The following is a 25597-nucleotide window of genomic DNA, read 5'->3' on the forward strand; positions in this document are numbered from 1 at the left end:
CATTCTGACTGGTGTGAGGTGGAATCTCAGGGTTGTTTTGATTTGCATTTCTCTGATGATTAAGGATGTTGAACATTGACATAGTAGTTCTTATTTCCACCTCACCAAAATGTCAGCCCCTCCTAGGAGGGTAACCTGTCTAATGAGGAGAAGCAAAGCCACTAGATCGATCAGTCATCCAGACCTGCCCTTATCATACCTGGTTTTGTCTTTGTTTTGCAAGTTTCTGCCTATAAACACTAATACCATCTTCACTAGTGATCAGAGGCTTTTCCAGTTGTTACCAAGACAAATGGAACTGTTACTATTTAGTCCTCCCTCCCCCCCTCCCTTCTTCCATTCCTTCGGGTTCTTATGTTTGTTTGGTTTTGGTTTGTTTTGGTTTTTCTTGTTGTTGTTATCATTGGTTTGGGGTGGGAAAGTTTGGGTTTTGAGACAGGGTCTCTGCGTGGCCCTGGCTATCCTGGAACTCACTCTGTAGACCAGGCTGGCCTCGAACTCATTTATACAGATCTGCTGGCCATTAAGGCCATGACTGAACCTTACCACCAACCAAGAGTAATACAGTTCTTAGTTCCTAAGTGGCCTGTTGCCAAGAAATCCCAACTGTCCTATGATAGCAAGTAATATAACCAGTTAGAAGTGCTGATGTCTAGAACTCCAAAGCCTTAGGTTCTTTCTCGGGTGCCTGCTTGAGCATCACAACCTGTTTCTCCCTTACTTTGTGATCCCTGACCTTACCTGTCTGTGTTGTAGTATCTATACATTTTATGTATATGAGTATTCCATTGCTCTCTTCAGACACACTAGAAGAAGGCATCAGATCCCGTGGTTGTGAGCCACCATGTAGTTGCTGAGAATTGAACTCAGGACCTCTGGAAGAGCCATAGGTGCTCTGAGCCATCTCTCCAGCCCTCATTTTTAATTCTCAAACGCAATCTTCCAAGTATCCTACTGTTGATCATGAAAGAATACCTGGACATAAGGACCTGCTGTACAATAACCATGAAAGCCTGGTGTCTGCCATGACAAACCTCCCCTGCTGTGTTCATACCACACTTCCATTGTGTTTATAGAAATGGTACATTGGGCTGTGGTTATTCTGAAGAGGGTTAGAATCCTAAATGGGAAACACGGAAAGTTGAAGCAGGTCCACTTGAAGGTTTTACCATTACTTGATTTTTGCTCCTTGTAAGAAGCACCACGCAGACAGCGTGCCTGGTGGTTCTGTTCTGGGAGAGGTTATTTCTAAAGCTTTCTCCAGAAGCCTTTCTAGCTCTCTACAAGTTCTCCGGGCTCCTTTCTGCTCCTCCTGTTTTCCTTTCTCAGGTGAGATTAAGTGAGGTCTTCTATTGCAAATCAAAACTTGCTGTTGAGAGTTTAAAATGAGCAGATTTTCAGCTGGGCCGGCATGGCAGCAACATGCCTGTACTCCCAGCACTGATGAGGTGGGGGCAGGAAGCTCAGACGTCAAAGGCCAGCCTTTACTACATAAGGAACTCACGGATCCCTATCTCACCAATCCGCACTGAAAGGCCTTGTGATAATATAGTGAAGCACAGCTAGTAACAGACTCTGTAGGTGTGCGAGTGTTGAGGACCTGCCAAACACAGAGCAGAGGGTATGCAGAAACCAGATCTCTGTACAAGCAAGTTTTTCAGTCTTAGAGTTCTCATCTTGAAAGACTAGATCACTAGAACTAACTTGCTGCTTGTCCTTGAAACTCCAGGAGACTATATAACAGTCCTTTGGCAGTGGGTAGACAAAAAGGAAGGAGGGAACTGGGGAGATAGTTCAGTGAGTAAAGCATTTGCCAGAGTTTAGATCCCCCCAGCACCCACATAAAACCAGCATAGAGGCATATATGTAATTGCTTAGAAGACAGGACACTCTCCCCCACAGACCTCCAGAGCAAGCTGGCTAACTACACTAGTTGAATTGGTGAGTTTTGGATTCAAGTGAGAGACCTTGCTGAGTTTAGTATATAATAGAGTGCATTCAAGGAGGAATGCGGTGTCTACCTTTGGTATTTACATGCATATCCAAGAAAAGGGTGGGGGGCACTTCCTGATTGCATATAAAATCATCTTGCTTATACAGCATGTGGACAAGCCAGTCAGTTACAAGTCACATTCAAGAACCTAGCAGAAGCAAGCATAAACCTTTGGAAGAGATCATATTTACTTCAACCCCAGTAAATTTGTTCCTTATAAATGATTCTAAAAGACAGAAAACAAGGCCACAAACAACCAGAGTAAAGAAGGGAACAAGGCAACAGAGACATACTGACAAGGAAAAGATGACAGAAACCTGGAGTAGAAGGGACCAGAAAGCCATTGGACATTGTCTAGCAAATATGCTTACTCAACACAGTTAATAGGTTTGATGACTGGAGAGCAGTAAATTATACACAAAGTAACAGCAGGTTTAGAAGAAAAATTCTAGCTAAAACCAGAATTAAAATCTTGATGAATATTTGGCAGCAGATTGAATTTAGCAAAAAAGAACTGAGAGTCTAAAAAATCATTTTAATATTTTGTTGAAGAGACAGGAAACATAGAGACTATATTAGAAAAAGCAGGGTGTAGGAAAACATATAAATACATAAAGGAGAGAACATCTGAGCCCTATGGGATGTTGTCCTAAGAAAAGTAAAAGCCAATCTAGATTGCTACATACAGAGAGTGCAATAGGGAAAACGAAGGATCAGAATGTAGTTCAATTGGTAGAGTGCTTGCCTACCATACAAGTTTAATCACCAGTTCTGCAGAAATCCAGGCATAGTGGCCTACTCTGTAATCCCAGTATAAGTTCAAGGGCAGCTCAGGATACAGACGGTTCAAGTATCAAAAAGATAGAAAGTTGTGACACTCCTGTCTTTGCCTTCTGAGGGCTTGGGTATAGATCTGTGCCACCTCCTGCTCCATGAGACCCTGACTCAAAAAAATAAAGTGAGGATGTTTTCAGGTGGGCAGGTTTTTTTTAAGTTAACTAAATCCTTACTAGAAAATCTCAAGGATAACCTCCATCAGGTAAAACTAATCATAAATAAGTCTCCTATTTAAGGTCAAACTGGCAAAGCCTGGAAAAATAGAAATCAGCATTGTCTACACAACAGAGCAGTAATGTCTGCAGGCCTAATCAAACAAAATACCAGAAAATCTGCTATAGGATCAGAGCCAGTAGGAAAGGAGGTGCAGGCTGTAAGTCATCCTTGTGTTATGTGAGAGTTGGGAAGGTTTTGGCTAGACTTTGGGAGTTATAGCCTGCCCCAGGAGCTGGGAGAAGGAACTGCTAGGGACAGAACTCAAGGCTTTCTGCATGTTAGGTTTACCACCAAGCTACATCCCAGCCCAGGGTATGTGAAATGATTAAGATAACCGGCCATTAGAAACATAGGGGAGTATATAATTTCCAATCCAAGAGAGCAGAGATTTGAGTTCTACACATGTGCATTAAGTTACTTCTGTAAGAGCATTCTCAATCCCATACTTCCCTCACAAGGGAATGGGTTATAAATATTCTATAACAGTGAAAATAAACTAATTATAATAATGCGAATATGCCAGTAGTATATGAAGAAGCTGCAAGAAGACAAAGTATATGAATATATATGAACACATAATTCAAGTTTATAAAACGCTAAACTGGAGTTTAGAGCCACCATGTTAGTATTGGGAATTGAACCCAGGACTTCTGGAAGAAGAGCCAGTGTTCTTTAGCTGCTGAGCCATCTCTCAGACCTGACCCTTGTCCTTTAAATTGACTGTAAAAATTGTGACGATAAAGTAACTCTTAAAAGGTACAAATTAACAATGCTTGCTTTTTTTTTTAATTTCATTTTTGGTTTTTCCAGACAGGGTTTCTCTGTATAGCCCTGGCTGTCCTGGAACTCACTTTGTAGACCAGGCTGGCCTCGAACTCAGAAATCCGCCTGCCTCTGCCTCCCGAGTGCTGGGATTAAAGGCGTGTGCCACCACACCTGGCTTAACAATGCTTTCTTAAATAAGTATCAACATCATTTAATTTTATGTGGATTCCAGTTTGAATTTAAATTGTTCCGCTTATTTTCCAAGGTTCCTATGAAAGAAATATACCTGAAAATTTTAAATATCGAAGCTACATTTATTAAATCATCTTGCTGGCCCTATATGATTTACTTTTAAATCACATGAACATTTAATCAAAAATAAAATATAACCAGGTGGTTTATAGCCAGGTGGTGGTGGCACACTTTTAATCCTAGTACTTGGGAGGCAGAGGCAGTTGGTTCTCTGAGTTTAAGCCCAGCCTGGTCTACAGTGAGTTCCAGGACATCCAGGCCTACACAGAAACCCTGTCTCAAAAAATTGTGTGTATGTGTGTGTGTTTGTGTGTTTGTGTGTTTGTGTAAAACATTACTACACTTTAATAAGATGTGAACACTAGATAAGTTAGAGGATTGGATATGTGACTTGCAGTTAGCACCTTGGATTATTTGCACCAAACATTAACAACTGTCCCTTTTAACAATTCCTTTTGCAGGCTCAGTAGATGAAGGGGTCACTGAAGGATTGCCTACACTTCAGAGCACTTCTAGCACCAATGCTCATGCAGATGACGATGACAGGTTAGTGCCAACGTGGTATGTCCTTTTCTCCTGAAGACTGCTTATAGCTCTCAATTCAAACTTATATAAGGAATTGATTGAAACTTGAGTACAGTTTTGCACATTTCCAAAACTGTCTATTCCACTATTCTTATAGATGGGATGATTGCTCTCATCTTTGTCAAGTGTAGTTCTAGATGCCATCCGTGATTTCCAAGGTCTTGTCTTCATTCAGCCCCTGAGAACTATACATTATCCCTTTTCCTTCATCACTTCTCACTTGATCGCCCCGAATCTAATCTTTAAATCCTTTCAATTCTGTGTTCAGAACCCCTATTTCACTTTTCCTCTGTACTACTACTACCCTGGTTTAAGTCACTGCCATCTTTCTCCTGACTATTCTAGTACTTTGGAAATTATTGGTCCCTAATTTCATTCTTCTGCTTCTTAAGTCCATTCTCTGTATACTACCAGATCATTTTATTTTTAACTAAGATGTCATGGTTTTTATTTGAAATCTAAATTCCTGCAAGGCAGTGCTGGCACACACCTTTGATCCCAGCAGTTGAAAGGCAGAGGCAGAGGCAGAGGCAGGTGGATATCCTGATCTGCAAAATGAGTTCCAGGACACCAGGACTATACAGAGAAACCTTGTCTCAAAAAACAAACAAAATCTAAATTCCTTACTTTTTATAATGTTCTACATGATCCAAGTTTGCCAATTCTCATCAGTTCCTACAGCACTCCAGATTTGTTCCTCCCTTCAGGCCTTTCTATTTCATAAGATTTTTTTTATATATAAATTAATGTGTACAGGTGTTTTGCCTACACATGTGTTTGTGTACTGTGTACCACACCTCTGCCTGGTGCGTGCACAAGCTATTAGAGGGCATTAGATCCTCTGGGACTGGAGTTTGAGATGGTTGTGAGACACTGGGGGTGCTGGGACTCAAACCCAGGCCCTGGAAGAGAGAGCCTCCTGAATCTCGTTTCTCCTGCCCCTCTGCCTCTGACCTTCAGATCATTGACTTAGTGTCAATTGTTGAGGAGACCTGCCTTGACTACCAGTTTAAACCAGCACTCAGTCATTGTGGGGGTCTTCCTAATTGAATTCTCTACCCTCTCTCTGGTCCCCAATTATTTATTGTTTGTCTCTCGTTACTGAATATAGATTCCACGGAAGAATTGCTCCCCAGAGTGCAGAGTAGTCTGTGCATATACCTGTACTTGCTGAAAACTTGAAGGATTCAAAGATGTATTATTCTTAAGTAGATAACCCTGGGATATTATGAACCAAAATCACTTGTATACATTAGTAAAGGCATAAATAAGCATACGTGCCCTTATTCCTCCATTTAAATTTGTTAAATAGTCTTGTTCTTTATTAAATACTTTGCTAAGTCATGGGAGTATAGAAATGAAATAAAAAGCCTTTTCTCTTGAGAGCACCATTAATTTTCAGGGAAGTAGAGAGGTTGAAGGTAGATAGGGTAATCTGCAGGGGGTTGCCTCCATTACCTACCTAAGCAGTAGACCAATTCAGGCTTGTAGGAAGAGGAGATGATATATCAGCTACATTTTATAAAATGAATGGATACAACCTAAGCAAAGAAGGTAGGCTCATAGAGGAAGTTCAGTGGGTGAAAACACAGCATAAAAACACACTAGAGGAATTATTTAGTATAAAGTATATTTTGAGGCGTGGAGAGTATGATCAGAAATTAGACTGGGAAGAGAAAATTCCTATCTGAGTAGTTTTAGACACTTTTTGTGGAAGTTGAGAATTTATTCTAAAGAAGACAGTTGTCACAGGTCTTAAAGGGGGAAATAAGGGTCTAAGTTAAAGCAGAAGAAAGGAGGGAATTGAAGAGGTGAAGGGCATCTAAGGTAAAGCAGCCTGGGATCTGTTTTATATTTTATGTCCACACTAAAGATGCTGGACCTTGAGACAATTACATTGCTTTATACATTTTTCTAAATGAAAATCTGTTTTTAAAAGTCTTTTGTTACTTCCTTTGTTCATTTAAGAGTTGGACTACAGAAATGTGTATTCAACTTAAACATCAGAGCCTCGTTACCTTCTTTGGTTTATTTTTTAGATTGGAAAATGTTCAGTATCCCTATCAACTCTACATTGCTCCTTCTACCAGCAGTACAGAGCGGCCAAGTCCAAATGGTCCAGACAGACCGTTTCAGTGTCCAACCTGTGGGGTCCGCTTCACCCGTATTCAGAATCTAAAACAGCACATGCTTATCCACTCAGGTAATGTCACTTTCAGGGTTGTTGTATGCTTGGGGGGGGGGGGGGGGCAAAAACATTTGTGCTTTGCAATCCTGATTAAAATACAAAAGACTTTGTGCCAGGCCAGACATAGTGCCAAGTGCCTTTAATCGCACCACTCAAGTCTGAGGCATGAAGATCTAGAATCTGAGGCCAGCCTGGATTGTATAATAGAAAGACTCCATTCCATCTAAGTGAGGGGGAAGGGGCTTAGGGAGTGGGAAGAGGAAGTGGAGGCTGGGTGGCATGAGGGAGGTACACTACAGAACAGAAAAGGAATGTGCAGTCCTGACAAGTCAGATGAGACAAGATTGGCTAACTATGGTCTCTTTTTGAAATGTTGGAAAACTAGAATATTTTACCACAGGTATCTAGTATTCTGATTAAAATGTAGAGGCAGGCCGGGCGTGGTGGCGCACCCCTTTAATCCCAGCACTCGGGAGGCAGAGGCAGGTGGATCTCTGAGTTCAAGGCTAGCCTGGTCTACAAAGTGGCCTGGTCTACAAAGTGACAGGACAGCCAGGGCTACAGAGAAATCCTGTCTCAAAAAACAAAAACAAAAACAAAAACGTAGAGGCAGATATGTATGGTAAATGTATAAGCTAGGTACTGGGTATATTACGTATCTGTTTCACAAGTAGAAATGGAGTTAAAAATTGTACATACGTGATGCTTTGAACTTCTCTGTAAGTTTGAAATCTCTGTCAAATTAAAAAACCTGCTTAAAGGATTTCATATTTTAATTCTCTCAGTATCTGCTTTTGATTAGTCAGCTTTGTAGTGTTTTGGTTGTTTTTTGTTGTTTTGTTTTGTTTTTTGTTTGTTTTTTGTTGTTGTTGTTGTTGTTGTTTTGATAGGAAAAAATATGTTAGATGAACGTGTAGGAAATTTCAGTGATGTTTGTATGTAGTGATGATACACAGGTCAACAGTAAAACCCCAACCTGAAGGCTGAGAGTCCGTGACTGCTGCTGTCAGCTGCATCTTGTCTCTGGCTCTCTGTGGTCTCGGAGTCTCTGTCCCAGTGCCACTTCCCTGTGACCTTGTTAAATCCACACGTTGTGTTGTGTTCTGCAGTTGTAGCCTCCTTCCCCCCAAAGTGTGATAGTAACTATAATGAAACTTTTAATATTCTTTGTAACTCCCTTATTAATGCCTAACAATATTAAATACTCAGGCCAATTATTATTTAATGAGCCTGTCATGATTGTTACATACAGAGATGTTAGAATTTTTCTTTTTTAATTTCTGTCTAAAATGGTATCATAGTTTTCTGTTGCTGTAATAAACTATCCTGAGAGAAGCCCCTTAAAGGAGAAGGGGTTTGTGTGCCTCACAATGCCAAGTTACAGTGAGTCCTCCTTGGCAAGGCCGTCACAGCACGGGAACTTGAAAGGACCAGTCATATCAACCCAGTCAAGAGTAGAGAGCAGTGACTAATGCATGCATGGGCATCTTCTTCTTGCCCTCTTGTTGATATCATTCAGAATTCCCTGCCCAGGGAAAGAGCCCAGTGGCAATTAATGTAATCTTCCCACATCATCTAATGTAATAAAGATAAACCCAGAGGCCCATCTTGCAGGTGATTCTACATTTTGTTGAATTGACAGCACTAACCATCACAACCAGGTGATGGCTACACTTAGGGTAACAGGTTGTTATTGGGGACTTGGGGTGTTTAAATAAATAAATAGTGAGGTTTAGGTGTGCTTTACAGCTAGCGATTTGGTTCAGTGGTAGGACCCTTGCGTAGTACGCATAGGCTCTAAAGTGCATCCCACTTCCACAAACAATGAAATAATTTCTGATTTCCTCTACATTGCTGTGATAAAACTTAAGGGAGAGCAGGTTTATTAGTCGCACAGGTCACAATCCATTATGTAGGGAAATCTGAACATAGACTGACACAAAAACCATGGAGGGATGCTGCTTGCTGGTTGGCTCACAGCTCGCACTTCCCTAGTTTTCTCACATAGCCCATAACCACCCGCCGGAGAGCAGCACTGCCCGCAGTGGGCTGGGCTCTCCTACACCGACTAGCAATCCAGACAGTCCCCAACAGATGCAGGCTAATCTGACCTCTGGCAGGTCCTCAGTTGAGACTCCATTCTGATACAACACTAGGCTGTTGTCATGGTGACAGTTAAAGCTAACTAGGATAATTAATTTTTGAAGTCTGGAAAGTACATCATTTAGAACATTCAGAAAATAATTCAGTATATCTTCCCTCATTGCCTCTTCCCTGTCTTGCCCTTTTTAAAACAGTAGTGACTTCACATATCCTGAACCACCTCTGAAATAACGTCGAGTCTGTTTTATTGGCATATTTTCTCTTAATTATGGTTATAAAATTGTTGTTCAGGAATGTGTGATTTTATGACCTATCAGTCTATTTTATTTTTCTGATGGTATTTTGTTGTTCTGTTTTATAGGAATTAAACCATTTCAGTGTGACTGCTGTGGAAAAAAGTTTACCAGGGCTTACTCGCTAAAGATGCATCGCCTAAAGCACGAAGGTAAACGCTGTTTCCGGTGCCAGATATGTAGTGCCACTTTCACTTCCTTCGGGGAGTATAAACACCACATGAGGGTTTCCCGGCACATTATCCGCAAGCCTCGGATTTACGAGTGCAAAACATGTGGCGCCATGTTCACCAACTCTGGAAATTTAATCGTGCACCTGAGGAGTCTGAACCATGAAGCATCAGAGCTAGCAAACTACTTCCAGAGCAGGTGAGGTGCACAGCGAAAACCCCATCAGGAAAAACTGCTTTCTGAACTCTCCTGCTTTTAGGGCAGCCTGCTGTGTTATTGTCAGGTTGCCAGGTAGTTAGCCACAGTCATTTTAAATTGCCACTGCACATACTCTGATCTCCTCATCTAATGAAAGTTTGGTAGGTCTCCTAAGTTATAAAGTCATACTACATTGTATTTAAAATATCTCCTACAAAATAAATAGGAAAAATATCCCCACAGAAGACTATTTGTCCTCTTGGGGTTTTGTTTTTATGGAGTTAAATGAATTTCTATATACTATATATCGTATATATAATATACTAGATTTAACTAGATCTTATTACCAGATATACCACGTCACGTATATCTTAGTAGAGTATAGGTCAGACTATAAATGTTAGCAAGAGTTCTTTTTAAAATTTATATATCCAGGCTTGGTAGTGCATGTTTTTAATCCCAGAGGCGGGCAGATCTCTGAGTTCCAGGCTGCTCTATAGGACAGCCAGCGCTACACAGAGAAACCTTATCTGGGAAAAGCAATAAATAAGTCTTATGTAAAGGAGTGTCCACATATCAGAAAGCATGTTTGGCACCTGATGACATGGAGGTGGTTAGATCTAGTACGTCTCCTGTTTCCTTAGTTTAGTGTTCTGGCTTTTTAGCATTACTGGCTCACTATAATAATAATATATTTGTGATTTATAGGTTATCCAAGTAAATACAATTCTCTTTCTAGTTCTGCGGCTGATTGAGCATGTCAGGTATCTAAGTTCTCTGTAGACATAAAACTCTATTATGTGTGCTTTTTAATACTTCATTAGAATTCCACCTCTGTAGGAATCCTTAGTTTCTCAAAACATAAAATCCTTCTAAACTCTTAGTTTTATACTAACCTTTTTTGAAAAAACAAAAACAAAAACATCTTTTCAGTTCTAATCTATTGATGTATAAGATTTTATTTTTCCCTCCAGACCAGGTGTTCATTTTACTTAATGAGTTCTGATTCTGAATGTATATCACTAAAGCTAGCTAATATTTACTAGACATAGTTGTTGAGGAATTAAATAGTCCAGTTTTACCACTCCTGTGTGTCTTTCCCATATAGGACCCTGTATCTTATTCTTCTCTAACCCTTGAAGACTTTTTAGGAAATATACACAAGACATTAGAAATTACTTTGCAGACAGACAGATTTTAATTTGTCCATTACTACTGAATATGCAAATTATTAAGTGGTCACTCCAGATGTAATAAGAGATTCTTTCCAAATTCTTAGTAAAGTGTACTACTTTTTCCATACATAGTAAGGTGAAAACTTAATTTCTACATCTCTCAACTTCTATAGTCAATGTATGCAAGGTCATGTATGCATAAAGACTGAGCTTCTTAGCTAACCTCTTTGTAGGTAGAAATACAGAGATAGGTTTATATAAACCTCTTACTGGGCTTAGTCACATGATGGTTGCTTTAGTGAAATGCCACTCACATTATATACAGACTCCTTCCTATATGTAGATCCAGAAAGGCCTTTGAAGTATCCAGAGAATCACTGGAAGTAATCATTAATCTTTTTTATTGCCCATAGGGAGGTGGGATGCACATTGGTTCTACTGATTGGCTTCAGTTGATATTTGGGAAAGCTTATTTATATTAACTTCATTGAATAATTAGTGAAATGAAAAGTCCCAGACTTGTATTATAGATGATATCTCTTTATTATAGTTTGAAAATTAATTTTGTATTTTATCCTTTGCCTCTCATTTAGTGATTTCTTAGTACCGGACTACTTAAACCAGGAGCAAGAAGAGACCCTTGTTCAGTATGATCTTGGAGAACATACTTTTGAAAGCAACTCCTCTGTTCAAATGCCTGTGATTTCACAGGTCTCCTCAACCCAGAACTGTGAGAGCACTTTGCCCCTGGGGCCTCTTGGTGGGCTTACAGAGAAGGAGGAGGAACTGCATGAGCAGCCAAAGACCAGTGCTCCTGCTGAGGTGCCCAGGGATGACCCCCCTAAGGCAGAGCTGTCTGCTATAACTATTGAGTAATTCTGTGATTGGCCTGGGGTTTGGTTTTTTGGAAAGTGCCTGTGCTTGGTCTCATATGTTTAAATTTAATTTAATTTTTAAAGAAGGGTTCCCTTTGTAAGCCCTAAAACTTTGTAAGGGCTCTATGTTTTGTTTTATTTTTTCATAGCTGAGAGATTGCTTCTGTATGTATACAGTAAGGTAACATTGAAACAGAACATAAACTTTGAGACTTAAGGAAAAGCAGCTGACTTAGAACACGGCAGTTCTTCCTCCCATTGTTAAAAGTGTGGGCAGCAGCAGATACAAAAGAACTCAGGCTGTGGTCGACCTTCCTGAGAGAAGAGGGCTAATGAGAAGTTATTAAACAGATTGACAAGGCCTAAGTAAATGTGTACTCCTAAATGCAGGCTGTTATAAACCCTGTAGTTTTGGAAGTATTTGTGGTAGGTTTGTTTTGGTTTTTTTTTTTTCAGATGAAGGTAAATAACTTCTGAAATCCAGTATATTCTTTTTTAAGCCATTTTGAATTTTCATAGTGAAAAATTAGTATCAGGCAGGTATTTCCTGTACCTTTATAGTACCACTCCAGAGGCTAAGAGGTGTGATTGAGAAGAGTCAGGCTGCATGTGGAATGGCAGGGTGCAGAACGAGGTACGTATACCCAGCTTTGCAGAAACTCTCTTGAGACTGTTTCTCTTCCTGGTCATTGAATGCTGACACCTGGCTAACTAGGGCATTGCTCAGAGAAGTATCCTCATGTCCCACCAACAGCACTTTCACTTGCATACACTATTGTGCTGCCATATAAAGAAAAAATAGTGAAGATATTCTATATTTTATATATAGGTTTATGTATTGTTGAGGATGTCAATGCTGTGCTGTTTTGGACAAAATAAAAGAATTCTGTTTTGAGGCTACATTCTTAACCCAATTAAGATTGTTTACAAGATCACATATGACAACAATATAATGTCCTTATTCCAAAATATTTTGAGGTATTGCCAAGTTTGTTAAGAGCTTTCAGGAGATGTAAGCAATAATGTAAAAGATAAGACAAGGTTATGAATGATCATCTGTGACTCAGACATTGGAGAAGGGATTGTTAAGACCAGAATCTAAAAACTTTGCTACTCAGACGATAACATTTATATGATATTCTAGATTGGGATATACTTTTTTATCTGCTGCCATTAAAGCCTCTTTGATCTGAAATATTTATGAAGCCACGAGTAATGAACTTTTGTGTAATTTTTTTATATAGAAAATAGCCCCAATGTTTATCATTATGATAGCCCCTAATGGGGTTAGGAGATAAAAAACAACGGTTTGTTTGTTTGTTTGTTCGTTTGACTTTGGAGTTTGTTTGTTTGTTTGTTCGTTTGACTTTGGATACTCTCTTTTGTTTTGTGACAGGATCATAGGTAGTCCAGGTTGGTCCAGAACTCATCATCCTCTTGCCTCAGTTTCCCAACAACCTTTGCTACCATTATATATTATAGACACACATTACCACACCCAGATCAGACTATAGTCTTAGTCAAACACCTGATCTGACTTTTATCCCAATGCCAAACCTTACTTACTTTTTATATTATAGTAATTTGTTTCTTTAAAATTTATTAATTCTGCAATTTAATTTCTGTTTTTTGGTGGGGTTTTTTGTTTGTTTGTTTTTGTTTTTTTCGAGACAGGGTTTCTCTGTATAGCCCTGGCTGTCCTGGAACTCACTTTGTAGACCAGGCTGGCCTCGAACTCAGAAATCCGCCTGCCTCTGCCTCCTAAATGCTGGGATTAAAGGCGTGTGTCACCACCGCCCGGCTAAAATTTAATTTCTATCTCTGTTCTTTTTTCTTCTTGACACTGAGAATTGCCCCCAGGACTTTGTATATGATGCGCACGTGCCCTGTCACTGGTCACAGCCCCACCCTTACTGAGTCCCACTTGTTTTTTACCTGACTCATGGCTGATTGCTCCCAAGTATAGGTGGGTGGCTTTCAGAAAAACCAACTAGGAAAGTCAGTCATTTTTATTTTTTTATCATACATGATCTTTGAAAACTGTGCCTAGTAATAAATAAATCCTAAAACTCTAGAATCCTATTTTAGTATGGTAAATGTTCTTGGTTCTAAGTTGGGTTGTTTTGTCTTGGTTTTTTTTGTTGTTGTTGTTTTGTTTTTTGTTTTGTTTTGTTGTTAAGAGCTAGAAAAAAGGAAAGGGAAGAAAGAAATGAGACTAAATCAGAGATGAATTGATTTGAAGAATTGTTTTGAGGTTGTTTTGGTTGAAAGTGTTTGAGTCTACCCTATCCTAAGAGTTGTGTATTAGGACAGCCCTGGCAGCCTCCCTGTGAAGGACACACCTCCCTGTGGATTCTTATCCCTAGTGGCAAAGCTTGTAGCCAACCTTAATGACAGATTTGAATATACTATGAATACACAATTGGTTAGTTGCCTACTGCCCAAACATTTTTAATAAAGTTACGTAACCAGTGTTTAATATAAAATGATACAAAGGCCTTTTTCTGTTCCAATGAGACTACGTTTTTAAGGATATTTTGTTTATGGGTCTGTTATAGGAAATACAACTGCAAGAGATAATTGTATATATAGTAATATTTAAAGTTTATTTAAAGTTGGTTTAAGAGAGGAATGCCTAGATGTATACTTTTCACCAGAACATATGGAAAACATTGAAGAGATGAAAGCCAGTTACGATCCCGTCATAGAAATCACCAGGGTAACTAAACAGAGAACCGTTCTTGTTTAGAATATTTAAAGGTAGCTACCTTTTGTAAGGCCTACAAGGGTACCTTTGTGATATTTAAAGGGCTTACATTTTAGAATGCTAGATAAATTACTTTTTAAAAAACTAAGCATTTTATATAAGAAAAGCTTTGTTTTCAGTTTTTTTTCCAACTACCAAATAGATAGGATGTGCTTTAGAAGTAAAGCTCTCACCGTGGTGTTAGGAGTTGTAGCTCCTCATGTCAGTCTTTGCATTTCCAAACTCTAGCCTTCAGAGTGTAATGTCAGGAAGTCACTAACTCAAAAACAGAAATTTGACAGTAACCTTTACTTTGTGTGTTTAAATTTTTCAAGAAATGGATGTAGATAAATGTTAATATCCACTTCCCTTAATTGGCCATTTTAAACAATCCTAATTTTTATTTTGAGTTTAATTTCGAGTTTAACCACAGTTCATTATATTAATAGGTTTTATTTTGGGTTTTTGTGGAGTGTTTGCTTTTTTAAGTTCACAGTTTTGTTAAGACAAAATGTGCTAAGCTGTTTAGGTTTGACCGTTTGGAGTCCCGATAGATAAACAGGATCCGTGTTAAGATACATTCCCTTTGCTATAAAAAACAAACAAACAAACAAACATGCTTGTGTTTTGTTAAACTGTTTTACTAAGAGTGAAGTAGTCAGGGCCTCTGATTCTCTGAGTCACTGGTAACCCAGCTTCCTTCTAACTGCTGAGCCAGGCTCTCCTGTCTTATAACTCATCCCTGTTCCTTTGGAAGCTATGTTAAGTCTTTCACTCCTTTAAAAAACAAAACAAAAACCTCTTATTCTCTTAGTCTAATTAATAGAAGCCACTTTTGCAGAGAGCGTGTCCATTTTCAGATTATGCTTTAGCCTGTTAGCTTTGGATTCCCTACAAGGTGCGTGAGTGACCATACAGTGTTATGCAGGTGGCGATTCTCTACCAGGATCACAGAGAATGATTTCTTATGATGGCAAATGAATGGTTGGTCCTCAATTTTAACTGAAGAGATTTTGATTTGTAGATGTAATGAACAGGTGAATTGGAAACTTGCATTGTCCTGCATCACTCATCTGCCCCAAGGGCCTTCAAGCTCAGAAGTATACATCTGTGTGAAGGAGTGATTTTTGAGTTCTTAACTAGGGGTGGGGGAAGGACCTAGGAAAGCTCACATGGAGCAAACAGCCCAAAGGTAGGGGAGGAAGGTGAGTTTTCGCTGTAACTGCTAAGTGTTGACGTCAGATGCCTTTTTATATTTTGATAGTAGAAACCAGAAGGCAATGGAACAAAAGTGAGGGCGTGGAGAGATGTTATTGTTGTAAACACAGCTATGAGGAATATTTATAACTAAATACATGTTTTAAATAAGATCATTAAAATTAAGATTTCTTATTTTGCTTATACTAGTATTTATCCCTCTTTCATTTTTGACAGAATGTGGTGACATAGGATAGTTTTTATGTGAAAGTCTTCAGCAAAACAAATTTACCAAAATAGCAATGGTTCAGATAAACAAAGAAGTGGAATCGGGCCAGTCCTCAGGCTGGTTAAGAAGTAGGCTATAGATGTTTCACTCTGGATTATACATAAATTGAGATTTTTGCTGCAACCTAGAAACATGAATTATGTTGAACAGGGAATGATACCACCAGCTACTACCGGGAGTTAGACTGTTATTAATGTATACTAAAGTGATGAGTGAGACGCTTTCCCGATATCATAAATCCACTTTTACAATAGAAACAATAGTTCATGGGTTTGGAAGTAGTCACTGTAGAGTCAGACGGTGCTGCTGGAACCTTGCTTTGGCAGGCTCTGAACAGTGATGTTGCTTTAATGGCTTCTTCAGCTTTAGTAGTGCTCCCTCGGAGTGAGACCCAGGCCGGTTCCAGCAGACACCAGGCTTCCTCTGTACAGAACAGTTTACAAAAAACGTAGGAGTTCAGACCATGATTGAAAAACATTAGAATTAATGTTTTTATTAATTAAAAATGAAAGAAAATTAAGTTTTTAAGTGCCTAATTTATAAAATTAAATTCTTGTTTTCTAAGTTATTAAGCTTTGCTAAGCCTAAAAGCCCTGGCTCAGTTGTGATGATTTCCTAGTAAAATCACCAAGAATCATTTGAGGAGCTAGAGTGTCATGACTTTTACTGAATTCCTTGTTTTCTTAAACGCCAGTCTGACTACACCTAGAGGTTGAAAGGTCATCCTGTGAATGAGTGTTCATTACCAAAGCGCATGGCCCACGTGCTGAGGAGTCAGCCTCTGTCTGCACCAGCAGGGGTGGTAGTGTTGGCTCTAAGCTGGGGAAGCATTTTCTGCAGTTCTGTTTTCCAGAGAGACCCTTTTCTGTGATTCGTGCGCTCCCTATGGGTTTGTCACATTAGGTAGCAGTTCCCGGTTGACAGCTGATATGGAAGGTCTTATATATTGAGAATGCATTACAGTTTTGAAGGTTGCACTGCTTTTCTGCCCCCTAGCGTGAGTGGCATTGGGTGTTTAGAAGTGAGGTAATAAACTTATTATTTTGTTTATTCAAAATGATGGCTTCTGATGCTTATATATGAAGGTATTGCTTAAAGAAACAACAGTCTCTGGTAGGGTAAAATCTAGTTTTGACTCAAGTTCCAGTGATGTATTTAGTTTATTGATACTGGTGTCTCCTGTTGCATCAGCTAGATATTGCCTGCCTCTTTGTTAAGGCACCCTTGTGGCACCTTACGTTCAACTTGAAGGATGGTATGTGGCCTCTTTGTGCCTCTACTGTCTTTTCAAAAGCCATTTTATAAAAATCTTAGGTATTTTAATATTTAAATATATATATTTGTGAAAGATACTTTTAGAACGAACTTTTTTTTTAACGTTAAAATTCCTGTATTCCCATTTTTAAGAGTAAACTAAAGATTTCCCAGGCTTAGGACTATCTTTTTTTCAGAACCATGATAAGAAAGTCAGATTGAGGTAATAAACCAGAGAGTTCGGTGATGGGGAAAGAGATGTCTGGTGAGAGGAGACAGATTGAAAGGTGAAAACAATGACTTTGATGTAACAAATTAGCCTTTTAAATAAAGTGTGGTTTTGCTCCTGTGATTTCGTATTTGCTGCTATAGTAGCTCACTATTTTATAGGGCTAACATATAAATCTGGCCCCATTTAAAACTGAGGTCCTTTCTAATACAAGAAGCCTAGAAAGAGACTGTGCCACGGTCTGCTGCCGGTGGCCAGGCGTTCCTGTAGCTGATGCATGCTTTACTAGTTGCCTGCGGCTGGCATTACGGAGGTCAGGGAAGCTTCCTCCCCTGCCAGGTAGAGCATTGTAACTCATGGGGACTGGCATCTGGGAGACAGGCCAAAGAGGGAACGGCTGAGGAGAGACTGTGGAAGCAGTTCCATGGAGGGGTGTCCCCTGTTCTCTACCGCTTTCCTACAACAGTACTACTCCAACTGTGCCAGTCCCCACGTCACCAGCCTGGACCAGTTGTCATCTCATTCAAGTATAGCTTTACTTGGTGACAGTGGCCATAGCTAAATTACTTGGCATGTTTGACTTTCTACAATGATAAAAATGGTCTTAAATTTTTGTTTTGATTTCCTTAAAAAAAATGTACAGAGTGTCATAACTTCATGTTTTATAAACTAGTATCTGGCTATTAGTATTTTACAGAAACCATGGTTCTTGGTGACTACATAATATATATATATATATTTTTGTGACTTTTTTGTAAACTAAGTGCCGTTTCAACGTTACAATCATTTTTAGAGTTATTGTAATCAATGTGAATATCATGTTTTTTCAAATCAGTTCTGAGCCTAGTGTTTGCTTTGTGAACATACGTGTATTGTATATATTCTGTATAGTTATACTGTACTGAAATATTAGCTTGTTTGATATGAGAAAAAGTATGTATTGAGTACCTTTTTGCTAGCCTGATTGCTTAATCTTTTTAAAAAAAGGTTTAAATTTTTTTTAATCTTTAAACTGGCCTTTATTAATGGTCACAAATAAAGTTGCAGTTAGAAGGGATGGACAGGGAGAATCTAGTCTTGAGTGTCTTTGGATAGAAACATGAGACTAAGATTTGTTTTTGTTTTGTTGTCTCATTAAAATATCTTACTGATGTTTTATGAAATAAGTCTGCTGTTGTTGTCATTGACTGGTGGTTCCTGATTGTGTTCAAACTGGAGACTGTGAGAGTGGACAGCATTCGTCAGTGCACCTATGTACAGGTCCCATCACACCATGCCCAGACCGGGGAGCAGAATGTAAGGAGGGCAGTTGGGGAAGCCAGGTTCCTGGGTAAAGCTACTCATTGGATGGTGGTTGCCTCTGATATGTTTTTCTGAAATTGTTTCATATTTACTATTAATTAGATAGAGACACGGTGCTGCTATTTCAGTGGTAACTGACAAATGGGAAACAAGGAAAGCAGCTCATTGCAGAAGTGGGTCACAGGGGCCAAAGAGAAAATAACAGTAGCGAGTACAGTCAACCAGGATCCTGTCAGTTAGGTTCAGAGATGAAGACAGAGGCTTTAATAAGTTTACCAAACACTTAAAATCAGCAAGCAGTCTGGCTTATCTTGAACCTGAACCATGGATGCAGGCCAGAGATAAATTTCAAAATGATTTTGGCTTGCAGTTTTTGCATAAAAATTATGAATGGAAAGATTCAGAGGCTGATACTAAAAGTGTTAACTAAAGATGTGTCTTCTAAATTGGTGGAATTAAAATGAATAATGTGGGCCTTCTCTTTGAACTAGAAAGTTTGTTCTAAGAAACAGAGAAAGTCACCAAATTATATAAACATACAAAACCTTTTTTTAAAAATGATTATTTTATGTATGTGAGTATCCCATTGCTGTGATTGTGAGTCACCATGTGGTTGCTGGGATTTGAACTCAGGACCTCTGGAAGAGCAGTCAGTGCTCTTAACCACTGAGCCATCTCTCTAGCCCCAAACATACAGAACCTTAAAGGAGGGGGGGAGGTATGTATAAATATTGTCATTTTTACCTGACCCTTTTTGATGTCGGTAAACTTCACAGATTTGTAAAACAAAGGTAGGTGTGTCTAATACAGAAAGAAGGCCCTCTGGCAGAATGCTCTGTGAGTGGAATTAGAAGAACCCTCCTGGACAACAAGAAGGGTGTTGTTGCTATAGCACCTGTGACTTCCTCCAGTTCTCATTGTTGTATTTGAGTTTCCTACCAAAAAGTATCTATGTGTACTTCATAAATAAGGACCAGATCATTGCAAAGGCCATAATCAGAGTTGGCAGCACTCACATACAGAACCCTTACTTCCAGTCCCTGCCTAGTTTCTCTCAAAACCGTGTGTGCGTGTGTGTGTGTGTGTGTGTGTGTGTGTGTGTGTGTGTGTGTACGTGTACAATGGCAGTTTTATTCATCAATGTAAATAAATAGTCTATGTGAGAAATTAGGACAGGGAAAACAAGCAGCTAAGATTTAAGATTTAGCCTCTGAAACATTCTTTCTTTGATGCAAACCTGTAATAGCAGAACTTAGTTGCAAAGATTTTATTTGTTTTGTAACACAGCATTGATTCCATTACAAAAAAAAATTGATTCCATTACAAAAAAATTTATTAGTGTATAGTAGGCTCCAAGACCACACTTTGTTCTAGCAATAGGAAGCAAAAGATAATGTGGCAGAGAGTCTTGATGTTTAACTAGGAATGAAAAGTGGTCACCATCCCCTCATAGAAGGAATCGCTTTCATTTTTGCCAGATCTCCTAATACCTGTGGTCAGACAGCCCTTCCCTGCTATCTTTGTCTTTAGCCCCTAGAGTTTCTCTATCTGCCTCTGTTTGAAAGTCTTATCTCCTTTTCCATTTTCTTGGGCTATTTCAGGGAGTTTTTCATGCTCCCTTTGTATCAGGACCTGGTGACTTTGGCCCCTTCCTAAGTCCCTGATCCTAAGCCCTTTTGCTGTGTCTGACTGAGTGCATCTCATTGACCAGAGAACTTGAGGACATAAGGAGGATCCGTACTTACCACCCCACATACCACACAGCTAGCTAGTATGTGGCCAGCTTCAAGTGAGTCACCTTTGATTGTCACCATCTGGAGATCTGCCATCGGATAAGTTGCTATAGAACACAACCACACAAGATTTCCCAGACTCTGTCTAGTTTGAGGGCAAAGATCCAAACATACATATAGTAGGATCCTCCAGTAGAACTTCTTTTAAGACAGAGGAAGTGTGTGGCTCTCGTCTTGCTGTATATCATAGACTGTCCTTTAATCCTCAGAACAACTGCTCTTAACCTGCTCAGAGGTATCTTAAACTTTTCCTCAGACATCACAGTCCACACCTCCCTTGTCAAGGGAGCCTCCTGCACTGGGGTGGTGCTCCCCCGTCACGTCAGTCTAATGCTCTGTATCTTTGTTCCTTGTCATTGGCAACTGTCTTTTTCACAGACGGCTTGCAGGCCCGTGGATGACCGAGCAGAGAAAGCATGAACCCTCTTGGTCCTTTGGAGACGAAGGCTTCTAAAGGAAAGAATTTTTAAAAGGAAAAAAAAAAACCTAAGACTGGAAAAACACAAAAAATAAAAAGAAATAAAAAAGGGTGAAAATTGGAGTAGCATCCTGGCTGAAGGGACAAGAAGGAAAGCGTGGGGAGGAGCCAAAACTGTAGTGGGCTCTTGAGAAAAGAAGGGTTTATACAGGAGGAGGGGGCTTCAGAGATCCACTCTGAGCCTTAGGGTGGAGTGCTAAAAGAGCTGACGGTAATTCTGAATGAGAGGAATCGAGAATTGTGTTAATATGCTTGGCTAGGGCCAAGCCAGAGAAATAGTTCAGAGCTACAATAATCCCATAATCCCAGCACCTAGGAGGAGGGTCAGGAAGAGTTTGAGGCTGGCCTGGGTTTTCTGTCTCCAAAAAAAAAAAAGGAGGGGGTAGAAAAACTAGTCACATTAACTGAGCAAAAGACCAGAATCAGAGATCTATAGAAGGATTTAAGAACAAGATTTGAGGGAGCACATAGCAGACTTGAGTCCATCAGAGTTAAAAGTTACAGCTCGAGAAAAGGTAAGGACCTGGGCTGCCAGAGAAGCAGCAGCTAGCGGATTGGCTGGAAGGTGGGCTTTGAGCTTAATTGAGTCTTGACTCCCAACAGTGGGCAGCACCTGCCATGTTTATTCTATACCTGTGGCCCATTGCACTGCCCAGGCAACCTGGCTCTGTCTCTTAAAGGAGACTGTCCAAATGAAAACAGCCTAAGAATGAGCTCTGACTGGGGGTCTGCAAGGAGACTGTGGTGCAGCTTAGGGGTGGAGTGTGCGTGCGCACACATACACACACACACACACACACAAGCACGCGGGCGCGCACACATCCTAGAACACTCACTGCAGGTCAAAGGAAGGCTGAGGAAAGTGTTCCTCCTTAGGGTGGTTGTACAATATTTAGCTTATTAACATACTTGCTTTCTAGCAGAATTCACCCACTGAATTGGGTTTATGGGATTGCTTATCCCAAACATACTCGGTGGCATGCAAGTCATTTTCTATTCATAAGCATTAGGCAACCCAAAAAGCAGGTATTGGCCTTTCGAGCACAGATCTTGCCCTGGTAGAGTTGGCCTGAGAGGGTAGGGAGCAGGGTCAACAATAAACAAGGGAATAGACTATATAGATTAGTAATTGCTGAAGGAAAATATCTTCTTAGGCTGAGGGCAGTGAGGTGGCCAAAAGTGACAGTTAACTAAAGTCACTAAGGAGGAGATGAGTGTCATAGGTGTAGGGGACGGTGCCAACACACATTGACTCACTACCCTGCTTACTCCATGACTGGGCAGGTGAGCTATCCAGAACAAAAGGTAAAGTGGGCATTGCTGGGAGCTTTAGGATGTGAGACAGAATGACAGGGAGTTTGTTTCCAGGCTCAGCGGATATCTTCCTACAGATTCAGGGGCCTCAGCATCCCAGAACAAGCCACCAAGTGAGCTCATGCAGACAGGCACTGACAGCATTATAGATGGAGGTTTTTGAAGAGTTGGGCCTTGTTCTCAGTATTCAGAGTTCTTATTTTAACAGCATTTAGATGTCGTTTAAACTACCTTGCAAGGTAGTTTGCTCAATTAGAGAGTAGCATGCAATGGTGCAGGACCGCTAGCTAGATACACAGCTATTCCTGCTAGCCCCCGAATGTTCACACATGTATTCCTCTAGTGCCCACACTGTTCCTCCAGGACACATGATGCAGCTTTGTAAAGCAGTGACCTTAGGAAGGGTTGAGGTTTAAGCAGGAGGGTATATTTAAGTGGCACTGTTCCTCTAGTGGCCAGCCCATGCTACATACGTAGTTTCTCCAGAGCTTTGGTCCACAACATCCCACCTCCGTGTGACTCATGTGAGAATTCTAACCTATGTGGGCAAACTCATTCAGTGGGTGTCTCTACAGAGATTCACTTTGAACTAAATTGCACATTGTTAGGATCCCCTAACCTGCACTTCTTCTTGCATATCCATGTGTATATGTCACTTCTCTGTGACAAGTAGGAGAGCTGAGGAAGGAGTCCCCTCTGTGGCCCTCCCTCTGTATTGACACACTCAGAGGTGGCCTCTTGGAACAGAAGCCTATGTCCCAGAACTCTGGTTCCCTCTGCCCATGGTAGGTGGATGGGCAGAGGAGCAGCTTGGTGTTTGCCCTGCTCATCCTCCTCAAAGTGAACTGGAACCCCCATAGCACACACTAAGAGCTGGGGCACGGAAGGACTGGGCATGAGTGTTCTGGTGGAGGGAGAGCCAGCACACTGGAGCTATATTCCAGTGCTTGGGGAAAGTAGGCCTGGTCCCTGATAAGAAATCAGCAAGTGTCTTTTGAGTTGACTAAATGAGATGGGAATATAAAGCGTTTAGAACTTGGGCCACAATCAAAGAAGTCAACAAAAAGCCAACTAACATGATGCATGCCACAAATCCCAGTGACTTGGAGGCTGCAACAGGAGAGTTACTTAAGCCCAAGAGTTCTGAGAGCAATCTGGGCAACACCCCCAGGCCCTGTCTTTTTTGTGACCCTCAGCATACTTCCTCCTCCTCGGCAATTAGAACCCTCAGCAAGGACACACACCAGTTGGAATCTCTTCACAGAGCAAGCCGACTCCTCCAGCTCTCGAATGTTCTTTGAAGGCTCCAGCACTGGGAATGGTGTCAAGAGATGCTTGGCTTACACGGGTGTGCCATATCTTCAGCTTCCCTAGTAAATGAGCAGAGAGACTAGAAAAGCAAGCCTAAATGTGTCAAATTTATTTAACGTTTGAGAAGAAACGCTTTAGGGAACGAAGGTATGTCCAGATATGTTGAATAGAATGGAATCCAAGCAGTGCCCACCTTGAACTGAGAGACACTTCCAGGCGGCCACAGGAAAAGGAAGGACCCATTGACTGGCTCAGCAGGTAAAGGCATTTCCCACGGAGAATGACCCACAGTGTGAAAGGAGAGAGTGGACTCCTGCAAGTTGTCTGGCTACCTGTGTGCTGCGGCACACATACCACACACACACACACACACACATTCCAACTGAATCAAAATGTATTTTGTTTTGTTTTGTTTTCGAGACAGGGTTTCTCTATGTAGCCCTGGCTGTCCTGGAACTCACTCCACAGGCCAGGCTGGCCTTGAACTCAGAAATCCGCCTGCCTCTGCCTCCACCTCCCAAGTCCTGGGATTAAAAAAGGCTTGGGCCACCACTGCCCAGCTCAAACCGTGCTTGATGGAAGCAGACACAGAGACCCACAGCCAAATCGGAGGTTCTCTGGAGCTCAGGGAACCTTGAGAAAGGGGGCAAAAAGGACTGTAGGAGCCGGAGAAGTCAAGGACACCAGGAGAACTCAACTCCCAGAATCAGCTTCTGGGAGCTCACAGACTGAAGCGGCCAATCACTGCGCCTGCGTGGGTCTGCCCTTGGCCCTCTGTATGTTATACTTGTGGAGTGGTGTTCCTACGGGAATCCTAACAACGGGATGGGGGGTGAGGGGCCCTCTGATCCCTTTGCCAACTTCTTAGGGCTTCTTAGGGCCCTTTTCCTCCTATTCAGATGCCTCGTCCAGCCTTAGTCTGAGGAGGGTTTGTGCCTAGGCTTAATTGTACATCGTTAATGCTGTGTTTAGCTGATGCCCCTTAGAGGCCTGCTCTAAGATGAATTAAAACAACCAAAAGGAAAGAAAGAAAATTTAAAAGCGCTTAAGTCCCCATAGCTGTGACCATGCACCCACTTTCCTGGCCTCCCACAGACTAACGCCAACCAAGGCATCAGCCAAGGAAGCTTGTATCTTTGTTGTTTGTTCTAAGACAGAGCCTCACTGTGTGGCTGGATCCAAACACATAGAGAGATCCACCTTCCTTTGCATGCCAAGTGCTGAAATTAAAGATCTCTATCACTGCACCCAGCACAAGCCTGCAACTCCAACCCTAACCTGCCTCTGTCACAGCAGCGAATCTCCTTCCACATGAGCAGTGTTGGAGGCTCAGGAGTCACTGGGCCTTAAAAGGAGTCTGCCCGGTTTCCTGCTGCACTGCCTGCGCCACCTCCCTTAAGATGTTCACCCACGAGGGCTACTGATGCAGCCGGTCATGGAAGGCCATCTTCCCAATGACACACAAGTACAATGTCGCCCTTTATGGGAACATAGATGGTCAACTTCCGTGGTTGTTATGATTGATTGGGCGGAGGCTGCCCAAAGCTTCCTTCTGAACCAAGCTTCTATCTCATTGCGCCGCACTGACCGCGCTTAAGTACAGTGTGTGAGCGCCCCCTTGTGTTCTACCTGGAATGAACTGCAAGGTAGGAACTAAAGTGAACTTTCTGTAGTTGTCTTTACAAAACATTTAAAATCCAATTAAACGTTTTCTGTTTAAGCACCTAATGAACTTGTCCAAACTATCCAAATGTTACTTGGATTTTTTTTCAAAATCCCTTAATAACAAAATGGAGTTGTTTGGTTCCATTATCCCAGTTCCATGAAAATTCTTGTTTCTCGGGTATATTGGCATGTTGACTTTTGGCGTCGAGAAATCTGACAAAGGGGACTGCCCTAGGTGCAATGGCACCCACCTCCTGCCCCCAGCAGACTTTCTAACCATCTTTTTCACAGCCTGGCTCAAGGCAGAGGTACCTGTGCGTCGTGGGCCCTGATCCCTCTGCAGAAGCGTCTTCTAAAGCCAATTTTCC

General features: G+C 41.0%; 1 protein-coding gene across 4 annotated transcripts in view; it reads left to right on the forward strand.

The window, feature by feature from the left end:
• Positions 1-12846, forward strand: part of Zbtb44 (zinc finger and BTB domain containing 44) — a 40083-nt gene extending 27237 nt beyond the window's left edge. The window contains exons 3-6 of one of the 4 annotated variants that reach the window (XM_021172529.2): positions 4525-4609; positions 6739-6851; positions 9301-9601; positions 11370-12846. In XM_021172529.2, the coding sequence (XP_021028188.1) occupies positions 4525-4609; positions 6739-6851; positions 9301-9601; positions 11370-11652 (782 nt within the window). In that variant the 3' untranslated portion in view covers positions 11653-12846. Of the gene's footprint in view, positions 1-4524; positions 4610-6687; positions 6852-9300; positions 9602-11369 lie in introns of all 4 variants that reach the window. The other 3 variants (XM_021172530.2, XM_021172528.2, XM_021172531.2) reach the window with 3 other exon arrangements.
• Positions 12847-25597: the final 12751 nt, after the last annotated feature.

The sequence above is a fragment of the Mus caroli genome, chromosome 9 (genome assembly GCF_900094665.2).
Source record: "Mus caroli chromosome 9, CAROLI_EIJ_v1.1, whole genome shotgun sequence".
In the NCBI taxonomy this organism is placed as follows: domain Eukaryota; kingdom Metazoa; phylum Chordata; class Mammalia; order Rodentia; family Muridae; genus Mus; species Mus caroli.